General features: G+C 39.5%; 1 protein-coding gene across 2 annotated transcripts in view; it reads left to right on the forward strand.

Annotated features, from left to right (window-relative positions):
- The window catches only part of Golm1 (golgi membrane protein 1), a 68,826-nt gene that overhangs the window by 44,755 nt on the left and 2,568 nt on the right, over window positions 1-21,503 (forward strand). The window contains exons 6-9 of one of the 2 annotated variants that reach the window (XM_046425929.2): window positions 4,090-4,219; window positions 15,544-15,703; window positions 16,310-16,555; window positions 19,110-19,232. In XM_046425929.2, coding sequence (XP_046281885.1) covers window positions 4,090-4,219; window positions 15,544-15,703; window positions 16,310-16,555; window positions 19,110-19,232 — 659 coding nt within the window. The remainder of the gene's footprint in view (window positions 1-4,089; window positions 4,220-15,543; window positions 15,704-16,309; window positions 16,556-19,109; window positions 19,233-21,503) is intronic. The other variant, XM_046425930.2, reaches the window with a different exon arrangement.

The raw sequence follows: 21,503 nt of genomic DNA on the forward strand, positions 1-21,503 counted from the left end.
AGAGAGAATTTTTTAATATTTATTTATTTATTTTAGTTTTCGGCGGACACAACATCTTTGTATGTGGTGCTGAGGATCGAACCCGGGCCGCACGCATGCCAGGCAAACGCGATACCGCTTGAGCCACATCCCCAGCCCTGTACTTGTTTTATATATAAAATCCACATAGTGTTTCTTCATTTAAAAATTATTTTTTATTTTTTCCTCATACAAGACATTTACCTGTAGCATTAGTTTGTCACTAAGTGTAAATTTCCAGATGGATTTCTGAAAGGATTTTGCAACTGTCAGTCACTAACAGTGTAGGAAGAATAAATTGCCTCACACTCATTGTCCTCCTGGGGATGCCCATGTTCTTCAGCATTGTCCATGCACCTTCATTTTTACCTCATCACTTTAAAACTGAATAACCACTAAAAACGTGAAGCTCCCAAAACAATCACATGCTACTTAACAATGTAATAAGTTCTGAAGGATGCAGTTAGGTGATTCATCCTACGAAAATTAGAGTGTACTTCACAAACTAAGATGGTTCTGATGTCAGTAGGCCATATAATGTTATGGGACCACTATTGTGTATGCAATTTCTTGTTGACCAAAACGTGTGGCACATGACCTACCTAGCTGTGTAGAGGACATGAGCAAATAGTCAAAGGGGAGCAGAATTACAAAGTATACATGTGGAACCTTATTCAGCTGTGTCAGTGGTTCTGTCTCTCCCCACTTCCCTCCCGCTTTGGCAGTACCGAAGATCGAACCCAGGGTCTTTGCATACTAGGTATGGACTCTACCACTTAGCTACATCCACAACACTAGTGGTTCCCAAGTGGGGGACATTCTTGACTACAAAGTTCTCTCTGAGGACATTTTTGTCACAACTTGGGAGTATACTCTTGTCATCTAGTGGGTGGACACCAGAGATGCTGTCAAACATCCTATATAGCTTCCCAAAGTGAAGTTTTAATTTGGCCCAAAATGTCTATAGTGCCAAGGTTGAGAAACCATGAGTTAGCCTGATAATCAAAGAATTGCATTTAATAAAAATGAAGTATCCCAGTCTTATTATTATTCATCCTTAAAAGGCACCTTAATGTAGGGAGCAGTGGCATGCACCTATGTAATCTCAGCAACATGTGAGGCTGAGAGGCAGGAGGATCATGAGTTCAAAGCCAGCTTCAGCAACTTATCGAATCCCTAAGCAACTTAATGTAAGACCCTGTCTCTAAATGAAAAATAGAAATGGTTGGGGATATGGTTCGGTGGTTAGGTGCAATCCCTGGTCTGCCGCCCCACCCCCACCCTCAAAAAGACAATGCCGATGGGTGGTGGAGTGGTGCACTCCTGTTCTCCCAAAGATTCAGGAGGATGAAGCAGGAACATGGCAAGTTCAAGGCCATCCTGGGCAACTTAGTGAAACTCTGCCTCAAATTAAGAGTTCTAAAAAGACTGGGGATATAGCTTAATGGTAGAGTACCCCTGGGTCCCTAGGACCATAGAAAACAAAACAACCTCCCCTCCAAAAGAAACATATTAATGCTGATATCTCCCTTCTGTTGATTGAAATGTGCAAAGCCACTAATGGACTCACTTGATAAATATTAACCCAGAAGATTTGGACCTAGTTGGAACTCTGTTCCCCTGCAGGCAGTGGTGGTCTCTGCTAAGCTAGATTGATTTATGTCCATGAATGTACTCTTTCTTTTCTGATAGAGGTTGGTAGCTTAGACTGAAAGCTTTTTCTGGCTAATGTGTCTGTTTCATCCAAGGCCCTGTGCCAGATATGGGAAGCTGTCTGAGGAAGCTATCATGGAATGTTTAGAGGCTTAGAAAGAGCTAGTCATCTTTAATTCTCTTTAATTTTTTTGACAATTGGAGAAAAGATGTGGACATCTTGTTAAAAAGTTTACCAATGGATATATATATATATATACACACACAAAATTGTGCTCAATTTGTAGGATTCATAGGTTCCTGAAGCACACCCTCCTTTAAGTCATATTGTCTGGTCTAATCCTTGTATAGAAGGCAGTGAGAACCCAAAAGCTGGTGGATAGGCCAGGCTTCTTGATGGCACAGGGAGTTCTTTGTGGGAGTCAACTCACATCTTCACTTCTTACTCCTTCACTTGTGACAGACATCACTAAGTGATCATTGCACTCATCCAAACATAGCCTTGCAACCTTTCTCCCCAGAGCACTTTGAGTCAGAATGAGGTGCACCACTTGCCATCTTATGGCCACACTCTGAAGAAACAGATTGCAAATGCTGGTATTAAAATGTTTTAGTGATCCTGAGTCATGGTCAGTGTCTGGATGATGGGATTATCTCAATTAATGTCAGTACATTTACCTCATTTATGAGCCACCTGAGGCTTTCAGGAACTAACACAGTCACAGTCAACATGACCTGTGTTTCAGGATTTAGCTTTGCACTGAGTTGCTGTGCTTAGTGCTGTCAAGCTGGAATGTGGAAAATGGAACTTTATTTGAACAGCAGAGATAGAGGCCTTTTGTTCTTACTTTGGCAGGGTTGGGAGCAGGTGGAGCCAGTGTTTCCCTTTGTTAGGTGCAGAAGTTTGGGGATAGCAGTGACCTGCTTGCTCAGCTCCTCAGGGTACAGATTTCTCTTTTTGTTCTCTTTTGTGCACAAGTCTACCACCAATAGCTTATGTGTTTCTGAGAAGTTTATTTCAGTGAATTTTTCATTTGATCTGTGAGGTGTCTGAGGTCTACAACTTTGTTTCATTATTTCTCCAGCACCTGATCCCTTTCTGTGTTAATAATGTTGTGACCCAGTGATCCTTTGAACTAAAAGGTTTCCTCCAAGTTAGGACCTGAGTGTAGTACTTACATTTAGCTCTTAAATGCCTGAGACTCAGAAAAGGTGATGAGTGGTAGAGAGTGCTGTGCAATCAGGAAACCTTGAGTCTGGCGTCTGGCTTCTGGCTTCTGGCTTCAGTCTGAGTGGTTTGGTCCACTGCAGGCAGTCGAGTCACCTCTTAGCTTCCTCATTAGCAAAGCAAGTGGGGATTCTCTCAACTGCTCTGACACTTGCTGAAACACTCCAGGCAGAAGACTGAATCCTCCAACTCTATCCCATTAGCATTGCTTTGACAATACTGGTATCCTTCAATCCATTTCAGTTTTGACTCTAGTACCCCAAGTTAGCTCAGATAACACAGGTTAAGAGGTCCCCATTTCACATCCCAGCCACAAGTCCTTGGTGTTCCCAGCTCCCCCTGCCACTCTGCTTAAATGGCTAGATTTAAGGGCTACCTGCCACTCCCCTCTGGTTTGATTTACCAGGATGACGGGAAGAACCTAAACAACTATACTTACTATTACAGTTGTACTATAAAGGGGACAACTTGGGAATAGCCGAATGGTAGTGTTATAAGGCAGGGTCTAAGGTCTGTGTGGTGGTGAGTGGGGTAGGAACCTCTGTCGCTGTGGAGTCAGGTTGATAGACACTTCCAGTGCCTCGTGGTCTAGAGTTTTATCTAGGTTTCATTATGCAAGCATGATGGATTAAATAATTGCCAACGAGCTTGAACTCAATTTTCAGTCCCTTTCCCCTCCCTTAAGGGGTGGAGAGCCACATGTTCCAACTCACTGGTTCTATGATTGATTCTCCTGGCAGTCAGCCCCGATCCTGAAACCCCAGCCCTGCCTGACTCCATGAGTATAAACTCAGGTGTGGTCCTGAGGAGCTCATTATAAATAACAAAAATATTCCTATCACTACTATTGTCAAAGACCAAATATATACATATGTGTATATGAATATCTTTGTATGTTATTCTACAGATTATATTTAATTTTTTTTAATTTTTGTAATCTGTGTAGTTCACTAGTTTTAGACCAGTGTGACAGATCTTCAGTAGGTTTCAGATAACTGCAGGGTTCTATTTTTCTATTTAATCGTTGAAAAGACATACATTGCATTGTCTTTAAATGCCCTGTCAGTTACAGAGTCTGAGATAGGAGAGTGATGACTTGTGTCTCTTAACTGAAGTGGCTCTCAGAATCCGGCAGGGAAATACACATCCATAAATATTTACCCTTTCTCTTTTGCTTTCTTCCACCAAAGGAGCCAGTGTATCAACCAGATGAAAGAGGTGAAGGAGCAGTGTGAAGAGCGGATCGAAGAAGTCACCAAAAAAGGAAATGAAGTTATAGCCTCCAGAGACCTGAGTGACAAAAACAACCAAAGTCAGCAGGTAATTTGGGGAAATTTTCTGCCAAGGATGTCTAGACAGTGTTGCTGTCTCCTATTCAGGCATTTTGTTCCTTTTATGTGCTGATTTGCTCTTTCTCTACTCTCGCTTGTGGGTCTGGTTCCCTGTGGTACAAAGCCTCTGTCCTAGGATTCCCAGATTCTAGTGTGCTGGTCTCCAGCCCCAGTTCCCACGCTTGAAGCTCACAGCCACCCTGGGAGATGGTTGCTTTTGCTCACCAGTTGTGAGGACACTTCGGTGCCTGTGGAGATGTTAAGAACTTAGGCCAGGGTCCTGCTGGTTGGTGGTAGACCCATCAAGAGCCTAGGTGTCTCACCTCTGGCACTGTCACCTCCCTCCTGTACCACACACAGCCGAGGAATTTGCTGCTCAAGCATTCTGGAGATCTTTGCTTTTAAAAAATAAAGCAGCTTTAGTGAGATATAATTTATACATCATGTGCTTCACTCATAAGCTTTATAACTCAATGATTTTTGGTGTCACAAAGTTACATAACCATCAGTACAATCAATTTCAGAAGATTTTGTAGCAAAAGAAACCCTCATTAGTTTATCTTTGATAAACCAATAACAGACTAACACTGTTCTACTTTTTGTCTCTATAGATTTCCCTATCAGTGTGTTTCTTGACAGTGGAATCTCAAAATGTGTGACCTTGTGTGTGTGGCTTCTTTCACTGAACATAATACTTCTAGGATTACATGTGTGATATTGTAGTACTTTACTCCTTTTTATGGATGAATGATATTCCATTCACATTTTGGTTATTTATTGTCAGTTCATAGATAATTTGGGTTTGTACTTTTTTTGGCTGTTGTGAATAATGGTGTTATGAACATTTGTGTACAAGTTTTGGGGGTACATATTTTAATTTCTTTTGGTCAGTATCTAGTAGTGGAATTGCTAGATCATATGGTAATCTGTATTTACCTGTTGAGAAACTGCCAGACTATTTTCCACAGTGACCATACCATTTCCCATTTCTACCAACAGTTTATTAGAATTCCATCTCTTTACATCCTTGCCAACTCTTCTTACTGTCTTTTTAGGAAAGCCTTCCTAATAGGTGTGTATTAGTGTCTTGTGGTTTCTGTTTGCCTTTCCTTGATGACTAATGATGTTGGGTGTCTTCTCACATGCTTCATTGGTGATTTGTGCATCTTATTTGGAGAAATGTTCAGATCCTTTGACCATTAAAAAATTTTTAATTCATTTTATAAGATCTTTATATATAGATTATGTTAAATGTATAATTTGCAAATATTTTTTCCAATTCTATGGGGTTTTACACTTTACTGATGTTGTATTTGAAGTATAGAAGCTTTAAATTTTGATGGAGTCCATTTATCTGTTTTTCTTTTTTATTTTTTTCTCTGTGTCAATCGAGGAATGTTTTTCCTAACACAGGATCATGAAGATTACTCCTCTTTTCTTCTAAGAGTTTTATAGTTCTTAGCTCTTCCATTTAAACTTGTGTTCCATTTTGCATTAATTTTTATATATGTGTGGGGGTAAGGCTCCATCTTTCTGTTTTCCACGTGAATAACATTCTATGTTCTCAGTACCATTTGTTTGAAAAAAAGACTGTTAATTTTTACACTGAATCATATTATATCATTGTCAAAAATAACTTTTAACTATGAGGGCTTGATCGAGGTCAGTCTGGGCAACTTAGCAAGACCCTGTCTCCAAATTAAAAATTTTAAAAAGATTTGGGGATATAACTTTGTGGCAGACTACCATGGGCTCAATTATCAGTACCAAAAAGAGATACTGGAAAATCATTTGAATAACAAGACACTGGAAAAAGGAAAAGTAAGGATTAAAGGAGAAGTTAATGAAATAGAGAATAAAAAATAAGATGGAAAAGTCAATGAAATCGAAAATTCTTTAAAAAGATGAACATAATTGACAAACTCTTAGCTAGATTAGTAAAGAAACAAATAATCAAATTACTAAAATGAAAAATGACAGGAAATCACCACTGACCTTACACAGGACAGTATTAAAAGGGAGCAGTCTGGGCAAGTATATGCTGACAGGTCTGATAACGCAGATGAATGGATAGGTTCCTACACAGATACAAACCACCAAAAGTAACTTAAAAAAGAAACATAAAAGTCTGAGTAGACCTATACAAAGTAGAGATTGAATTAGTAATTTTAAAATTTCCCCTCCACCCAAAAAAATCTGTGCCTAGTATTACTAATGAATTCTACCAAACATTTGAAGGTCTCCAAATTTTCACAAACCCTCCTAAAAACCAGAACAGGAGGAAGTATTCCCCATTTCATTCTATGAGCCCAATGTTACCCTAGTACCAATAACAGATGAAGACATTGTAAAAGAAAATAAAACTACAGCTAGGCACTAGAACTTTTAATACTAGCAAATCAATTCAACATATTAATTACATAAAGAATTATATACCATGGGCTTATCCATGAGTACAAGGTTAGATTAACTTCCAAAATTAATTGCAACAACAACAAAAAAAGATCACAGGATCACTTCCATAGATTCAGAAAAAGAATCTGACAATCTAATAGCTCTTCATGATAAAAATGATTAAGAACAAAAGGAAACTTCCTCAGTTTGATATGGGAATCTACAAAAAACAATACCTAGCACCAAACTTAATAGTGAAAGACTGAATAATTTATCCCTGTAATCAAGAACAAAACAAGGAGGTCTGCTCTCACCACTTCTATTTCTATTGCATTAGAGGTTCTCTCCAGGACAGTTAAACAATAAAAAGAAACAAAAGGCATGCAGATTGGAAAGGAAAAAGTAAGGCTATCTCTATTTGTACCTGATGTAATCTTGTATACAGAAAAATCCTAAGGAATTACTAAAAAACCCAAATAAGAGCACAGGTGTGTTTCTAGATTCTTTTTTTTTTTTTTTGCGGGGGGCGGGGGGGGCGTGTTGATGCCCCATTGTACCAACATCATTTGTTGAAAAACACTGCCTTTGCTTCATTTTACTGTAGTTACTCCTTTGTTAAATTTGTGCTGGGCATGGTGGCACATGCTTATAATTCCAGCTGAGGTAGAAGGATCACAAATTCAAGTCCAGCCTTGACAACTTAGTGAGACCTTGTCTAAAATTGTTTAAAGTGGGCTGAGAATGTGTCTCAGTGGTTGATTGCCCCTTTGTTCAACCCCAGTACTGGGAAAACACACACACACACACACAACAGTTTGATGTTGGAGCTGTCTGTTCCATTGGTCTATTTGTCTTTCACCACAGTATATTGATTACTGTAGTTTTATAATAAGTCTTAAAGTCAGGTAATGTCAGTCTTCCTACTTTGTTCTCCTTCAGTTTTGTTACCTTTGTTACCTCTTTTGGGTCTTTTGGCCTCATATAAACTTGAGAATTTGTTTGACTATATCCACAAATAATTTGCTGGGATATTGATCAACAAGTTGAGAAAAACTGACATTTTCCCAATATTGAGTTTTCTTGTCTCTGAAGATAGAGTATCTATCCATTTATTTAATTTTTGATTAATTTAATGAGAATTTTATGACTTTCCTCATGTAGATTTTGTGCAAGTTTTGATATAGGCTTATACTTAATCGTCCATTTTGGGATGCTAATGTAAATGGTATTATATTGTTAACTTCAAATTCCACTTGTTCAGTGTTGGTATATAGGGAAGTGATTGGCTTTTGCATAATCACGTTATATCCTGCAACTTTGATATAATCACTTATTATTCCTGGAGGGGTTCCTTTTTTTGGATGATTCTTTCAGATTTTCTACATAGATAATCATGTCATCTGCAAATAAGGTAGCTTTATTTATTATTATTTTTTTCACAATACCTTTACTCTATTTATTCATTTGTATGTGGTACTGAGAATCCAACCCAGGGCCTCACACGTGCTAGGCAAGCACTCTACAGCTGAGCTATAGCCCCAGCCCAAAGGTAGCTTTATTTATTCCTTCTCAATTTGTATATATTTTTTCCCTTTTCTATCTTTTTTCATTTCTGGGACTTGTAGCATAATGCTTAAAGGAATGGTGAGAAGGAGCATCCTTGCCTTGCACCTAATATTAAGTAGAAAAAAGTTTCAAATTTCTCATCATTAACTATGATATCAGCAGATTTTTTGATAGATGTTCTCACTTGAGTTGAAGACGTTCTTGTCTGCATCTGTTGATATGACCATGTTGGCCTTTTGATGTGATAGATTACATAATTGGTTTTCAGATGTTGAATAAGTCTTGAATACCTGAGATAAATCCTATTTGGTCATGGAATTTTAATCTTTTTATGCATCATGGATTTAATTCACTAATATTTTGTTGACAAGTTTTGCATCTGTGTTCATAAGAGATGTTGGTCTGTGGTTTTGTAATGTCCTTATCTGGCTTCAAGTAATGAGTCAGAAAACATTCTCTTGTGTTTTGTGCTCTGAAAGAGATTGTAGAGAACTGGTGTAATTTCTTCCTTAAATGTTTGATAGAATTCACCAGTGAACTCATCTGAGTGCTGTGCTGATTTATAAGGTTGTTAATTATTGATTCAGTTTCTTTAACAGAGGCTGTATTCAGATTGTTATGTTTTGGCAGATTATCATTTCAGAGAATTGCTTCATTTCATCTAGGTTATCAAATTGAGCATTTTATGATTCCATTTTCTCTCCTTTCTTGTCATACCAGTTATACTTTTTTTTTTTTTAAATGGCTACCTTAGATTTTGCAGTATACTTTTATAAACAGTCTGTGCCTACTTTCAAATAACATTAGGCCAAAGGTTGCTTGAAGGCCTTGTAATAACAAAATAATTTTTATTCCTACTTCACATCCCTTGTATCATTGCTGTCATTGATTTTGCTTATAGACATACCTAAGCAGACAGATGTACATGTTATATCCATAAGCATACATAATTGTATATGTCATTGATACTACTTTGACCAAACTATTCTCCATTAGATCAATTAGAATAAGGAAGATAAACATTTTTTATTTTGCATTCACTTATTTGTTTTTTCTTTTCTTACCTTTATGTATTTCTGAGTTTCTTTTCTTTTCTTTTTCTTTTTTTTGGTGGCAGGGGCGGAGTGGACCAGGGATTGAACTCAGGGGCACTCGACATCCCCAGCCCTATTTTGTATTTTTATTTAGAGACAATAAAGTTGCTTTATGCCTTGCTTTTGCTGAGGCTGGCTTTGAACTCATGATCCTCTTGCCCCAGCCTCCCAAGTTATAGATTACAGGCATATGTTACTGCACCAGGCTGTACTTCTGAGTGTCTTAAAAAAAGACTTTTAACATTTTGTGCAAGGCAGGTCTACTGGCAACAGTTTCCCTTTCTTTCTCTCTCCCCCCGCCCCATTTTTTGAAGCTAATTTTGCAGGACACAAAATTCCAGGTTGAGGATTTTTTTTCCCTTGCTTCTCTTGTTTCTGAGAAGTCATATGTAATTCTTAACTTCTTTCCATGAAAGATAAGGTAGGTCTTTTCCTTTACATTTCTTTCAGGATATTCTGATATTCTGTGGTTTGAAAATGATATGCCTGGGCTGGGGATGTGGCTCAAGCGGTAGCGCGCTCACCTGGCATGCGTGCGGCCTGGGTTCGATCCTCAGCACCACATACAAACAAAGATGTTGTGTCCGCCGAAAACTAAAAAAAAAAAATAATAATTCTCTCTCTCTCTCTCTCTCTCTCTCAAAAAAAAAAAAAAAAAAGAAAAAGAAAATGATATGCCTATATGTGGGTTTCTTGTCATTTACCAGTTTTGTGTGTGTGTGTGTGTGTGTGTTCGCTGAGCTTCCTGGATTTGTTGTCTGACATTAATTTGAGGAATTAAATTATTGTTTCAAATATTTCTTCTCTGCCTTTCTCTCTTTCTTCCTGTTCTTATATTTCCATTACACATGTTAAACCTCTCATGGTGGTCCAGTACTTGGATACTGTGCTTGTTGTTTTTAGTCTTTGTTCTCTTTTCAGTTTGGGAAGTTAAATTACCTCAAACTCCCCGCTGACCAGCAGACCGATGCAGGAACCAAGGCCCTGGCCCAGGACCGCCCTGCCAACCGGCAGACCCATGCTGGAGCCCAGGCCTGCCCAACCTCCATCTTGGGACACTACAGCCATCGCCATAGCCCTCCCCACGCAGTAGCCTCCACCTTGGACAACAGATAGGGACTAGAGACAGCTGCATCTCCAAATAGGCAGCCCACCCTTTTAGCCCCATCTCTGAAAGTGGTTACATCCATCATGGGACACTCCCACTTCTATCTTGAGTTACCTACACTATTGCCACAACCACCTTTAGTCGCAATAGGCATCCATCATGGGACACAAGCCAGGGACAAGAAGCCAAACACCAAGGTGAGATACAGGTAATCTGCAGGGACACTACAAGATTATAGGATAGAAACTGTAATATCTCAGATCCGCACTACAAGAAAGGAAGATACACAGACAACATGAAAAAACAAGGAAAGAAAGTGTCCCAAACAAACTAAGATACTACAATAGTAGAATCCATGAACAGCGCAGTTGATGAAAGGAGTTCAGAATGTACATAATTAAAATGATCTACAAATTAAAGAAAGACCTAAGTGAGCAAATACAGGCAAAAATTAATCACTCCAACAAAGAGATAAGGGCAAATACAGGTAGGAAAAGATTACTTCAAGAAAGAAAGATACTGAAAGAAAGAAAAAAAATCCAACAATCAGAAATCCTTGAAATGAAGGAAACAATATATGAAAGAAAAAACTCTACAGAAAGCATCACCAACAGACTAGATCACTTGGAAGACAGAGCATCAGGTAATGAAAGCAGAATATAGAGTCTTGAAAATAAAGTTGACCGCAGCAAAGATGGTAAGAAATCATAAGCAGAACATCCAAGAATTATGGGATAGCATCAAAACACCAACTGTAAGAATTATTGTGATAGAGGAAGGCACAGAGATTCAAACCAAAGGAATGCACAATCTCTTCAATGAAATAATGTCAGAAAATTTCCCAACATTAAGAATGAATTGGAAAATCAAATACAAGAGGCTTACAGGACACCAAATGTACAAAATTACAACAGATCTACACCAAGGCACATTATAATGAAAATGCCTAGCATACAGAATGAGGATAGAATTTTAAAGGCCACAAGAAAGAAGAATCAGATAACATATAGAGGGACCAGTTCAGATCTCAGCAGATTTTTCAACCCAGACCCTCTAAGCCAGGAGATCTTGGAACAAAATAATACCAAGCTCTGAAAGAAAATGGATGCCAACCAAGAATCTTGTATCCAGCAAAATTAAGCTTCAGATTTGATGATGAAATAAAAACTTCTCATGTAAAAAAGAATTTACAGTGAGAAAGCCTACACTACAGAGCGTTCTGAAGCAAAACATTCCAGGAGGAGGAAATGAAAAACAACAATGAAAATCAGCAAAGGGAGGAGCTTCACTATAGGGAAAGCCAATCAAAGGAGAAGCCAAGTCAAGTTAAAAACCAAAATGTCTGGGAATACAAATCATATTTCATTAATAACCCTGAAGGTGAATGGCCTAAACTCATCAACTAAGACACAGACTGACAGATTGGATTAAAAGAAAAAGAGCCAACAATAATTGCCTTCAAGAGACTCATCTCACAGGAAAAGACATCCACAGACTGAAGATAAAAGGATGAGAAAAAACATACCACTCACATGGATCACGTAAATAAGCAGGGGCTTCCATCCTCATATCAGATATATCCACTTTACTAAAGCTAGTAAAAAGGGATAAAGAAGGATATTTGTACTGCTTAAGGGATTCATACATCAACAAGACATAATAATCATAAATATCTATCCCCAAATAATGGGGCATCAATGTATATCAAACAAACTCTTCTCAACTACAAGAACCAAATAGACCACAACACAATAATACTGGGTGACTTTAACACACCTCTCTTACCACTGGATAGATCTTCCAAACAAAAACAAAAACTAAACAAACTAGAATTCAATAATACAATCAATATGTTGGACTTAACTGACATATATAGAATATTCCATCCATCAACTAGCAAATACACTTTCTTCTCAGCAGCAAATGGATCCTTCTCCAAAATAGACCATATGTTATGCCACAAAGCAAGTCTTAGCAAATACAAAAAAATAGAAATACTACCCGACCATAATGGAATGAAATTAGAAATCAACAATAAAATAAAAAACGGAAGCTACTCAAACACCTGGGGACTGAACAATACACTTTTGAATGAGGCATGGATAACAGAATACGTCTGAGAGGAGATTAAAAAAAAAGTTCTTAGGGCTGGGGATGTGGCTCAAGCGGTAGCGCGCTCACCTGGCATGCGTGCGGCCCGGGTTCGATCCTCAGCACCACATACAAACAAAGATGTTGTGTCCACCGAAAACTAAAAAATAAATATTAAAATTCTCTCTCTCTCTCTCTCTCTAAAAAAAAGTTCTTAGAGGTAAATGAGAACTCTCACACAACTTATCAAAATCTGTGGAACACTAGAAAGGTAGTGCTAAGAGGAAAGTTCATTGCATTAAACTCATTCGTTGAAAGAAGGAAAAAGTCAACAAATAAATGAGCTGATATTACATCTCAAAGCCCTAGAAAAAGAAGAACAAACCAACACCAAAAGTAGTAGAAGACAGGAAATAATTAAAATCAGGGTACACATCAATGAAATTGAAATGAAGAATTCAAAAAATTGACAGAACAAAAATTGGTTCTTTGAAAAAAACAAGTAAAATTGACAAACCCTTAGCCACCCTAATGAAAAGGAGGAGAGAAAAAATTTAAATTATCAAAATTCATGATGAAAAGGGAAATATGACAGATACTATATTGAAATACAGAAGATAATTAGAAACTATTTTGAAAATTTATACTCCAGTAAAATAGAAAACCTCAAAGATACCAACAAACTTCTAGAGGCATATGATCAACCCAAACTGAGTCAAGAGGACACACACAATTTAAACGGATCAATTTCAAAAGGAAATAAGAAGACACCGTCAAAATCCTACCTACCAAGAAAAGCCTGGGACCAGACAGATTCACAGCTGAGATCTACAAGACTAAAAAGGAGAATTAATACCAGTACTCCTCAAATTATTCCATGAAATAGAAAAGGAGGGAACCCTAGGATCATCCCGATACCAAAACCAGCCAGAGACACATCAAGGAAAGAAAATTATGGAGCAATATCCCTGATAAACATTGATGGAAAAATTCTTAATAAAATTCTGGCAAATCACATACAAAAACATATAAAAAATAAACCCTGGGGTTTATTCCAGGGATGCAAATTTGGTTCTACATACAGAAATCAATAAATATAACTCATCACATCAATACACTTAAAGAATCATAATTATCAAGATGCAGAGAAAGCATTTGACAGAGTCCAGCACCCTTTCATGTTCATGTTCATCATCTCATGTTTCATGAGGTGGACATCATTACCTTAGGTACATGTGTGACTTGCACATGTGGTGCGATGCTATATCAGGTACAATCAGAGAAATGAAAGTTTGTGCTACAGTTGTGTGCAGTGAATCAAAATGCATTCTGCTGTCATACATACCTAATTAAAATAAATAAATTTTAAAAATCCTCTCAAACTCAGGTTTTTTCCTTGACTGTGTCTGTATTAATGAGCCCATTAAGACATTCTTCCAATTTTGTTAGCATTTTTATTGTTATTTTGTGGTGCTGCAGGGGTGGAACCTGGGGCCTGGCACCTGCTGGGCAAGCACTCTCCCACTGAGCTACTTCCCCAGCTCTTCTTCATTTTTTGAGTTCTAGCATTTCTTGTGTTTTCCATCTCTCTGCCACACTGCCTTTCTCCTTGCCTGTTGTCTGCTGTATCCACCAAAGGATCAGCATATTACTTGTATTTGTTTTAGATTCCTGATCTGGTAATGCTACCATCTCTGCCATGTTTGCTTCTCACACTTGCTCCCTCCAGATTGAGTTTATTTCCTTGTAGAATGCCTTCCAGGTTTTTCTTGGCGCTGGACATGATATATTGGGTAAAAGGGACTGCTGTAAATAGGCCCTTAGTAATGTGTTGGTGAGGTGTGATGGAGGGGAGGCATTTCTGTAGTCCTGTGAGGTCTCACTCAGTGAGCCTCTGCCTCTGTGCTGGGAACTTCACATATGCTTCCCAGAACCCAGCACCCCCAAGTGGGACAGGATGACTGACATGGGCAATAGTCAGCCTCTGATAATAGCACAGTAACTTAGGGTAGACCTTGTGAAGGATCATAGAGTGCTCTGGCCTATTTTTGAATGGTTCCTTTCTACCTTCCACTACCAGAAGCCTTCTCTGGTGTTCATTTTGGGAATTGATTGAGCTCCTGGAGGTTGTGACTTGGACCCCCCAGAGTGGCTAACCCTCAAGCCCGTCACACTGAGCCTCCCGCAGTTCATAATTACAGTTCCGGTTCCCTGCCTCGGCACGGGTTTCCATGTCTCTGCCCTGGTCAGCCGTGACTCTGTGTTCGGCTCTCCATTCTGAAGTCTTAGGGGCAGGGCTTTGCTTTGTGCCCTCACCTCTTTTGTGACAAGATTTGAGGGGACTTGATGGCTTTTCAGTCTGTTCAGCTTTTTACTTGTAAGGACCAAGTGATGACCTCGCTCCTTACACAACCAACTAGAAACCAGAAGTCTGTCTTAATATGGGTGTCTGGAAGTGTCAATGTCCCTCCCTGTGCTGCGTTCAGCTGGCTCCCATGCTGTGTTTTTGTTTTCATTTTCTCAAAGTATATTTCTAATTTGGCTTACGATTTGTGTGATCCTGTAGGTTACTGGGAATGTCTTAATACCTGCACATTTGTGAATTTCTCAAATTTCTTTCTGTTACTGATTTATGGCTTCATTCTGTATGATGGCAAAACCTTCTTTCTACCTGCTCTGTATGAGTGCAGTCACTTAGACCCTTGAGGCTTGCTTTATGGCCCTCTTGGGGAGTGTTCCATGTGTACTTGAGAAGAAGGTAAATTTTTCTCTTGGGTTGACATATATGTTTGGTCTAGTTGGTCTGTTGTACTGTTCATGTCTTTTTTCCTGTTCAGTGTGGAAAATTAGGCAGAAAATCAAGTGCCTTTCGGAGGACCTGAACTTAACCTATCTTCTGATTTATGCCTCGTGACAGCAGGATCATGGTAGACTGTGGTATTTCTCAGGGTTTCCTGTGTCCTCGTTTGTGGGAAGGGTGTGTTGTGCATTGCTTTCATGAGATCCTCATAAGGTTTCTGATCCCAGATCCTACCCTGGCTGTCCTGTGCTCCATTTCAGCCCCAGGCTCTCAGTGAATCTGAGCCCGGACTGCAGGAAGCAGGCCTGCCCCAGGCACAGGGGCCACAAGGGAAGGGAAACGTGCCAGGCAAAGGCAAGTCCCAGACACCAGCCCCCAGTTTAGAGGTGGTTTTGGATTTGAAGAGACGAGGTAAGCAAGGTAAGCAGAGCCTGGCAGTTTAACCAGCATGGCAGCTCCTGTTCTCCTACTGCATATGGATACTCTGAGGGGCAGAGTGTGTGGCTGGAGCCAGCCACTGAGCTCAGTAATGGGGCTGACAGGTGCAGGTTTCTCTCTGAGCACTTGGAATTGGGGCCACAGGGCTTCTCTGTCTTGCTGACGTCTTATCCTTTTAGTGCCTTGTTCTTTGGCAGCTGTATAAGTAAAGGTCCTTTTATTGAGGACACCAGTGGGACTGTAGGATTAAAGGACTGTAAGATGAAAAGCTCTGGCTCCCAGGAGTCTCTAACAGACATGATCATAACACAGCAGCGCCTCCTCCAGGACTTGTAGGTTGTTGAGATAATTTAGTCCAGATTACTTTGCTAAACAACGTCTCTTCCTCATACTGAAGATGAACTGTGGCACAGAGAGGTCTGTCGGGGAAGTCATAAAAATAAGCTCCCCAGCAGCCCCCCCAGTATAGAGCTCACCCTGTCCCCATTTCTCAGAAACACTCTGGGAATTGAATGGCCCCAGATTTGGGGGGGTTTGTTTATTTTTTTAAAATTAAGTGCTGGTGAACTAACTGTATTCTGTGCACAGAGGAAACCAACGAGATTCAGGTTGTCAGTGAGGAGGAGCCTCAGAGAGACAGCCTGCTGCTGCTGCCGCCCCAGGAGCCAAGCCACGAACAGGCTGTGGAAGACAAACCTGTGGGTGGAAGAGGCTTTGTGGGAGCAGAACTCAGCCAAACTCCACAGGCGCCAGAAAATCAGGAGGGTGAAGACCCTGAGCGTGACCAACTCGTTATTCGAGATGGGCAGGAGGAACAGGACGCTGCCAAGGAAGGTGAGAGGCTCCATGGGTCACCTGTGAGCTTTTCGTACTGCTAGGCTCAGCCCTCTTGATCTCACTCAGTCTCAACACTGGATGCATCCTGTTGAATTTTTCCAAATGCAATTCAAGATTTGGTAGTTCCTCCTTTGTTTATTATTCATTATAAAGTGGGAGGCAAGAAGAGTAGCAGTGTACACTACAGCACTTCAAGTTTCAGACACAATGTTAACAGGAAGTCCAGGGGACTTTGCAGGTATTTGACCTGGAGGTGGGTGCTTAACACAGTAAATTCAGCTGCAGGCAGGAGGACCACCCACAGGCCTGTCTCTGTATCTCTACTTCATGTGGTGTGCTGTACAGACAGTACTGGTGAATGACTCAAGAAGTAAGGACTGCGAGATTTAGTGCAGTTAGAGTTAGTTGAGTACTGAAAAAGAGCCATGCGAATCCTACCTTTTTTGTTTCCTAAGAAATAAAGAGTGGGGCTGGGTATGGTGTGCATACCTATAATCTCAAAGATTAGAGAGGCTGAGGCCAAGTTTGAGGACAGCCCCAACAATTTAGCAGGACCCTCTCTCAAAATAAAAAAGGTTGAGGATATGTAGCTCCAGTGGTAGAACCCCTGAGTTCAATCCCTAGTACTGCTAAAAAAAAAAAAAAAAAGAAAGAAAGAAAAAAGAAAAGAGTTGGAATGAGATCAACTGAATTATTATTTCAGTGCCTTGAAGTTGTGGAAAATTTCCATTCCACCTTAGCCAGGAACACTGATGAAGACATGAAACCTATTTTCTGGTATAAACCAAATAACAGAAGTTGGGAATGTGTTCATTTGTAGAAGTCACCCTGATTACTAATTAAATCTCATTTTCACCTCTGTTTCTCTTTTGGAAGAACGTGTCCTCCCAAGTTCCAATTAAAGAATTTATTTATTTATTTTGAGGCACCAGGGATTGAACTCAGGGATACTCTCAACTACTGAGCCATATCCCCAAACCTATTTTGTATTTTATTTAGAGACAGGGTCTCACTGAGACACTTTTGCTGAGGCTCACTATCCTCCTGCCTCAGCTTCCTGAGCCACTGGGATTACTGGTATGTGCCACTGTGCCTGGCCTAAAGAATTGTATTTTATCACCCTCTCGCTAAAGGCATCACTGCTTAGGTCCCTGCTTTACATACCTGCCCAGCCATAAGATGCTCATGTTGGGAGGGTGATAGGGAAAACACATACTGTTGGATTATCCCATGACTCTCAAGTGTCAGATCATTGAGCACAAAGTTTTTTAAAAAAATATTTATTTTTTAGTTGTAGTTGGACACAATAACTGTATTTTATTTATTTTTATGTAGTGCGAGGATCAAACCCAGGGCCTCACATGTGCTAGGCGAGTGCTCTACCACTGAGCCACAACCCCAGTCCCTGAGCACAGAGTTTTAAGAGTTAAAGGCCAATGTGGCTTTTTAACTGCACCTATTTCCAGATGCAGTTGTGATGATTTCTTCTGAAGAAAAAACCTACAGTATACTGTAGTATGTGCTTTGCTTCCATCAGGCAGTGAGTACAGAGAAACAACGAAAGCAGATTTTCCAGGCATATTTAAAAAAAAATGGTTTGCTTATCTATATAAAAAAATACACGGTTAGAGGGGCTGGGGTTGTGGCTCAGAGGTAGAGCGCTTGCCTAGCATGCATGAAGCACTGGGTTCAATCCTCAGTACCATATAAAAATAAAATAAAAAGATATTGTGTCCACCTATAACTAAAAAATAAATATTAAAAAAAATAAATGGTTTAAAGTTAAACCCTTTGAATGGGTCTCTTGAATGTATTTTGCCTTGGTCTTCTTTTCTGGCCACTCTTCTGTCTAGGGATGAACATGGTATTGAATGATCCAATTCTGTATGGACAGTTTTATCCTTTGATTCACTGTACTGACTCCATTCCCTGTCTTGGAGCAGTGAGCCATTCTAAGAAATGTTAAAACAACAGTGGTACTTTCCTTTAACCTAGAGAGAGATGATTGTTCCTTTAAAAATTTTTGGTTTACTTAGCTAGATACAACCCCCCTCCGCCCTTTTTTTCTTTTTCTTTTTTTTTTAATGACTTTATTTTATTTATTTATTTATGTGATGCTGAGGATCAAACCCAGGGTCTTGCATGTGCGAGGCTCTGTTACTGAGACCAGTCTCAAGCAGTCTTTCTGTCTCAGCCTTTTGAGTTGCTGGGACTACAGGCTAATGCCATTGCTCCTGGCTTCTCCGCCATCCCCTACTTTGCAGTGCTGGGATCAAACCCATGCCTTTCTCATGTTAGGCAGACTGTTGTACCTACCACTGAGCTGTGTCTCCAGCTGCCAGGACCTTATTTTATATAGAATCAAAGCTTAGTGGGACATTCATAAGGACACTCTTACATGGCATTTGTACTAGAAGCAAACACTCTTTCTTGAGAGGTAACAAGGATCTGATTGTTAAGGATGACTGGGTAATCCCCAGTATCCAGGTCCTGGTGTTTCTGTGGCACAAGAGAAATAATGTAGATTGTGTTTTATGTGTTGATTTTATAGGGAGAAACCAGCAAAGACTAGCAGATGATGACTACAACATGGATGAAAATGAGGCAGAATCCGAAACAGACAAGCAGGCAGCCCTTGCAGGGAACGACAAAAACTTGAATGGTAATAATGATGGTGAGGAAACTTCTTTCATTTCTCCTTTCTGGTCCTTCACTTTGTCCAACTAATGTCAATAACACTGTAAGTAGTGAGTCATTTCAAGGAGACTATATTCTTAGAAGCCTTTAACACAGGGACAGTGGAGCAGGGCAAGGGCTAACAAAGAAGTCCAAGATATCTGTTGGAGGAATTATTTTCAGTGACATTTAGGGAATTTCCCAACAAATGAAATGTCTGGTCACCCCTGATCAGTCTATACCTCTCATTTCTCTGCCATTCATTTCTCTTTTGGCTTACCCTGCTTTATACTGTTTTAAGTATGATAGCTGTAATACCTGCTAAGCCTAATTTCCAGGAAAGCTCAGCTAATGTCTCCTTGAATAATGCTTCTTTTGTTTTGTACTAGGGGTTGAACACAGGGGCACTTAACCAGAAGCCACATCCCCAAACCTTTTTATTTTCTGAGACAGGGTCTAAGTTACTTAGGGTCTTGCTGAGTTACTGAGGTTGGCCTCTAACTTGCAGTCCTTCTGCCTCAGCCTCCCAAGCCACTGGGATTATAGGAGTGTGCTTCTTGTTTTTGATTCCTTTGCCTCTATTTTTTTCCCTCATATTTTCTATTTCTGCCTCTCTGGGCTGCATATAGATTATTTCCTCAAAAACATTCTTGCACTTTACAAATTTTTCCTTCAAAAAAGAAAAATCTTTTCAGATGTTTCCAAGTTTTTCTTCCAGATTTTCCTTATCTGCTCTTTAATTCATGAGTTCTATGGCAGATTCTCACCCATGGCACTTAGTTTCCTTATGTTTTAGGCTTTTTTCACTGTGAGCCACTAGATTCCTTGGAACTTTATCCAAGGGAAGTCTGAAGACAGCTACACTCCTTGAGAAGATAGTTTGCCAGTTGAAATAAGGGCACTAAAATTCATAACCTTTTAAGATAAACCCTCTAGTTTCTTTGATGGTGTAGGGTATTATGAATTCAGACTGTATGCCTGTGATTATCTTGTTGGAAGTGGTCTCATTTGGACAGTAATCTTTCTTGATGTCCCATTTTCTTCACAGGTTTAATTACCATTACCTTTAAATTAGGGCTTTGAACTTTGGGGTTTCAGTTTTATGTGGAGGTTCCACCTTCAGTGGAATCCACGTTTTTGTACCCCTACTCCTTTGGAAACGGAGGGAAGTCCAGTATCTTCAGACTTGAAGCAGTAATCTTTATGGTCACAGCCAGCTTCATTGTTCATTACCTCCAGGAGTTGTTACTGCACTTGACTTCTGACCTTACAGAGGCTGTCTTATACCACCAAACAGTGGATTATTTGTAATGTTTCATATTTTTAACATTTTTAACTTTTCAGAGAACTTAGATTTTAAGTTTATTTCTATATAGCCTTCATTAACTGCAATACAATTGTCCAAATAAAGAAATTTTGATGCAGTGCTGTTATCTACTATGTAGACTTTCCTTAAATTATGTGGCTAACTAATATCCTTTTTTGTAGTTCAGTTGAATTAAGTACACTATAAACTCACACTTAAACCCCAAACCTTTTTAAACTAAACTGTTCAGTTGTCATTTCTCTTTTGTATCCTTTAACCTGGAACTGTTTCTGTATTTATTTCTTATTAACTCTGTTCATCTTTTTTGAAGTATAGCGTCCCAGGTGTTTGGTAGAAAGTCCCTCCATTTGGGATTGTCTAACCCCATAGTAATATTTTTGGAAAATGCCTTTCATACTTAGCAGTGATGCCAATTGTTCAAGTTGGCAGAGTTGTTTTAGAGTTTCTAGAAATGAACTCCTAACTTGATTTTTAAATTATTTTCATGGACTACTTAGCTATCTCCATCTTTCTACTCTTTGTACTTCATTGACTCCACTGATGTCCTTTGATTTGTGAAGAGCCTGTTTCATGGGCTTGTCACACCCTTGTAATTGAGCCTAATGTGCTACTAAATGTTTGGCTTTGCACTGAAGTCAGGTATTCTTTCATCCCTTACATCCAGATGTCCTACTAAGGGTTGGACCTTGTGAAGAGGTAGGCAAGGTAAATGTTATGGTTTAGATGTAAGGTGTCCCTGAAAAAGCTTTCATGTGAGACAATGCAAGAACGTACAGAAATCAGTGAATTAATCCCCTGGTAGGAAATAACTGAGTGGTAATTGAAGTGGTAGGGTGTGGCTGGAGGAGGTGGGAATTGGGGTGTGGCTTTGGGGTATATATTTGTATCTAGCAAGTGGAGACCTTTCTCTGCTTTCTGATCATTAAATGAGCTGCTTCCCTT

The sequence above is a fragment of the Marmota monax genome, unplaced genomic scaffold (assembly GCF_021218885.2).
Source record: "Marmota monax isolate L192 unplaced genomic scaffold, Marmota_monax_Labrador192_F-V1.1 WCK01_AAM20220418_F8-fsc00265, whole genome shotgun sequence".
Taxonomy (NCBI): Eukaryota; Metazoa; Chordata; class Mammalia; order Rodentia; family Sciuridae; genus Marmota; species Marmota monax.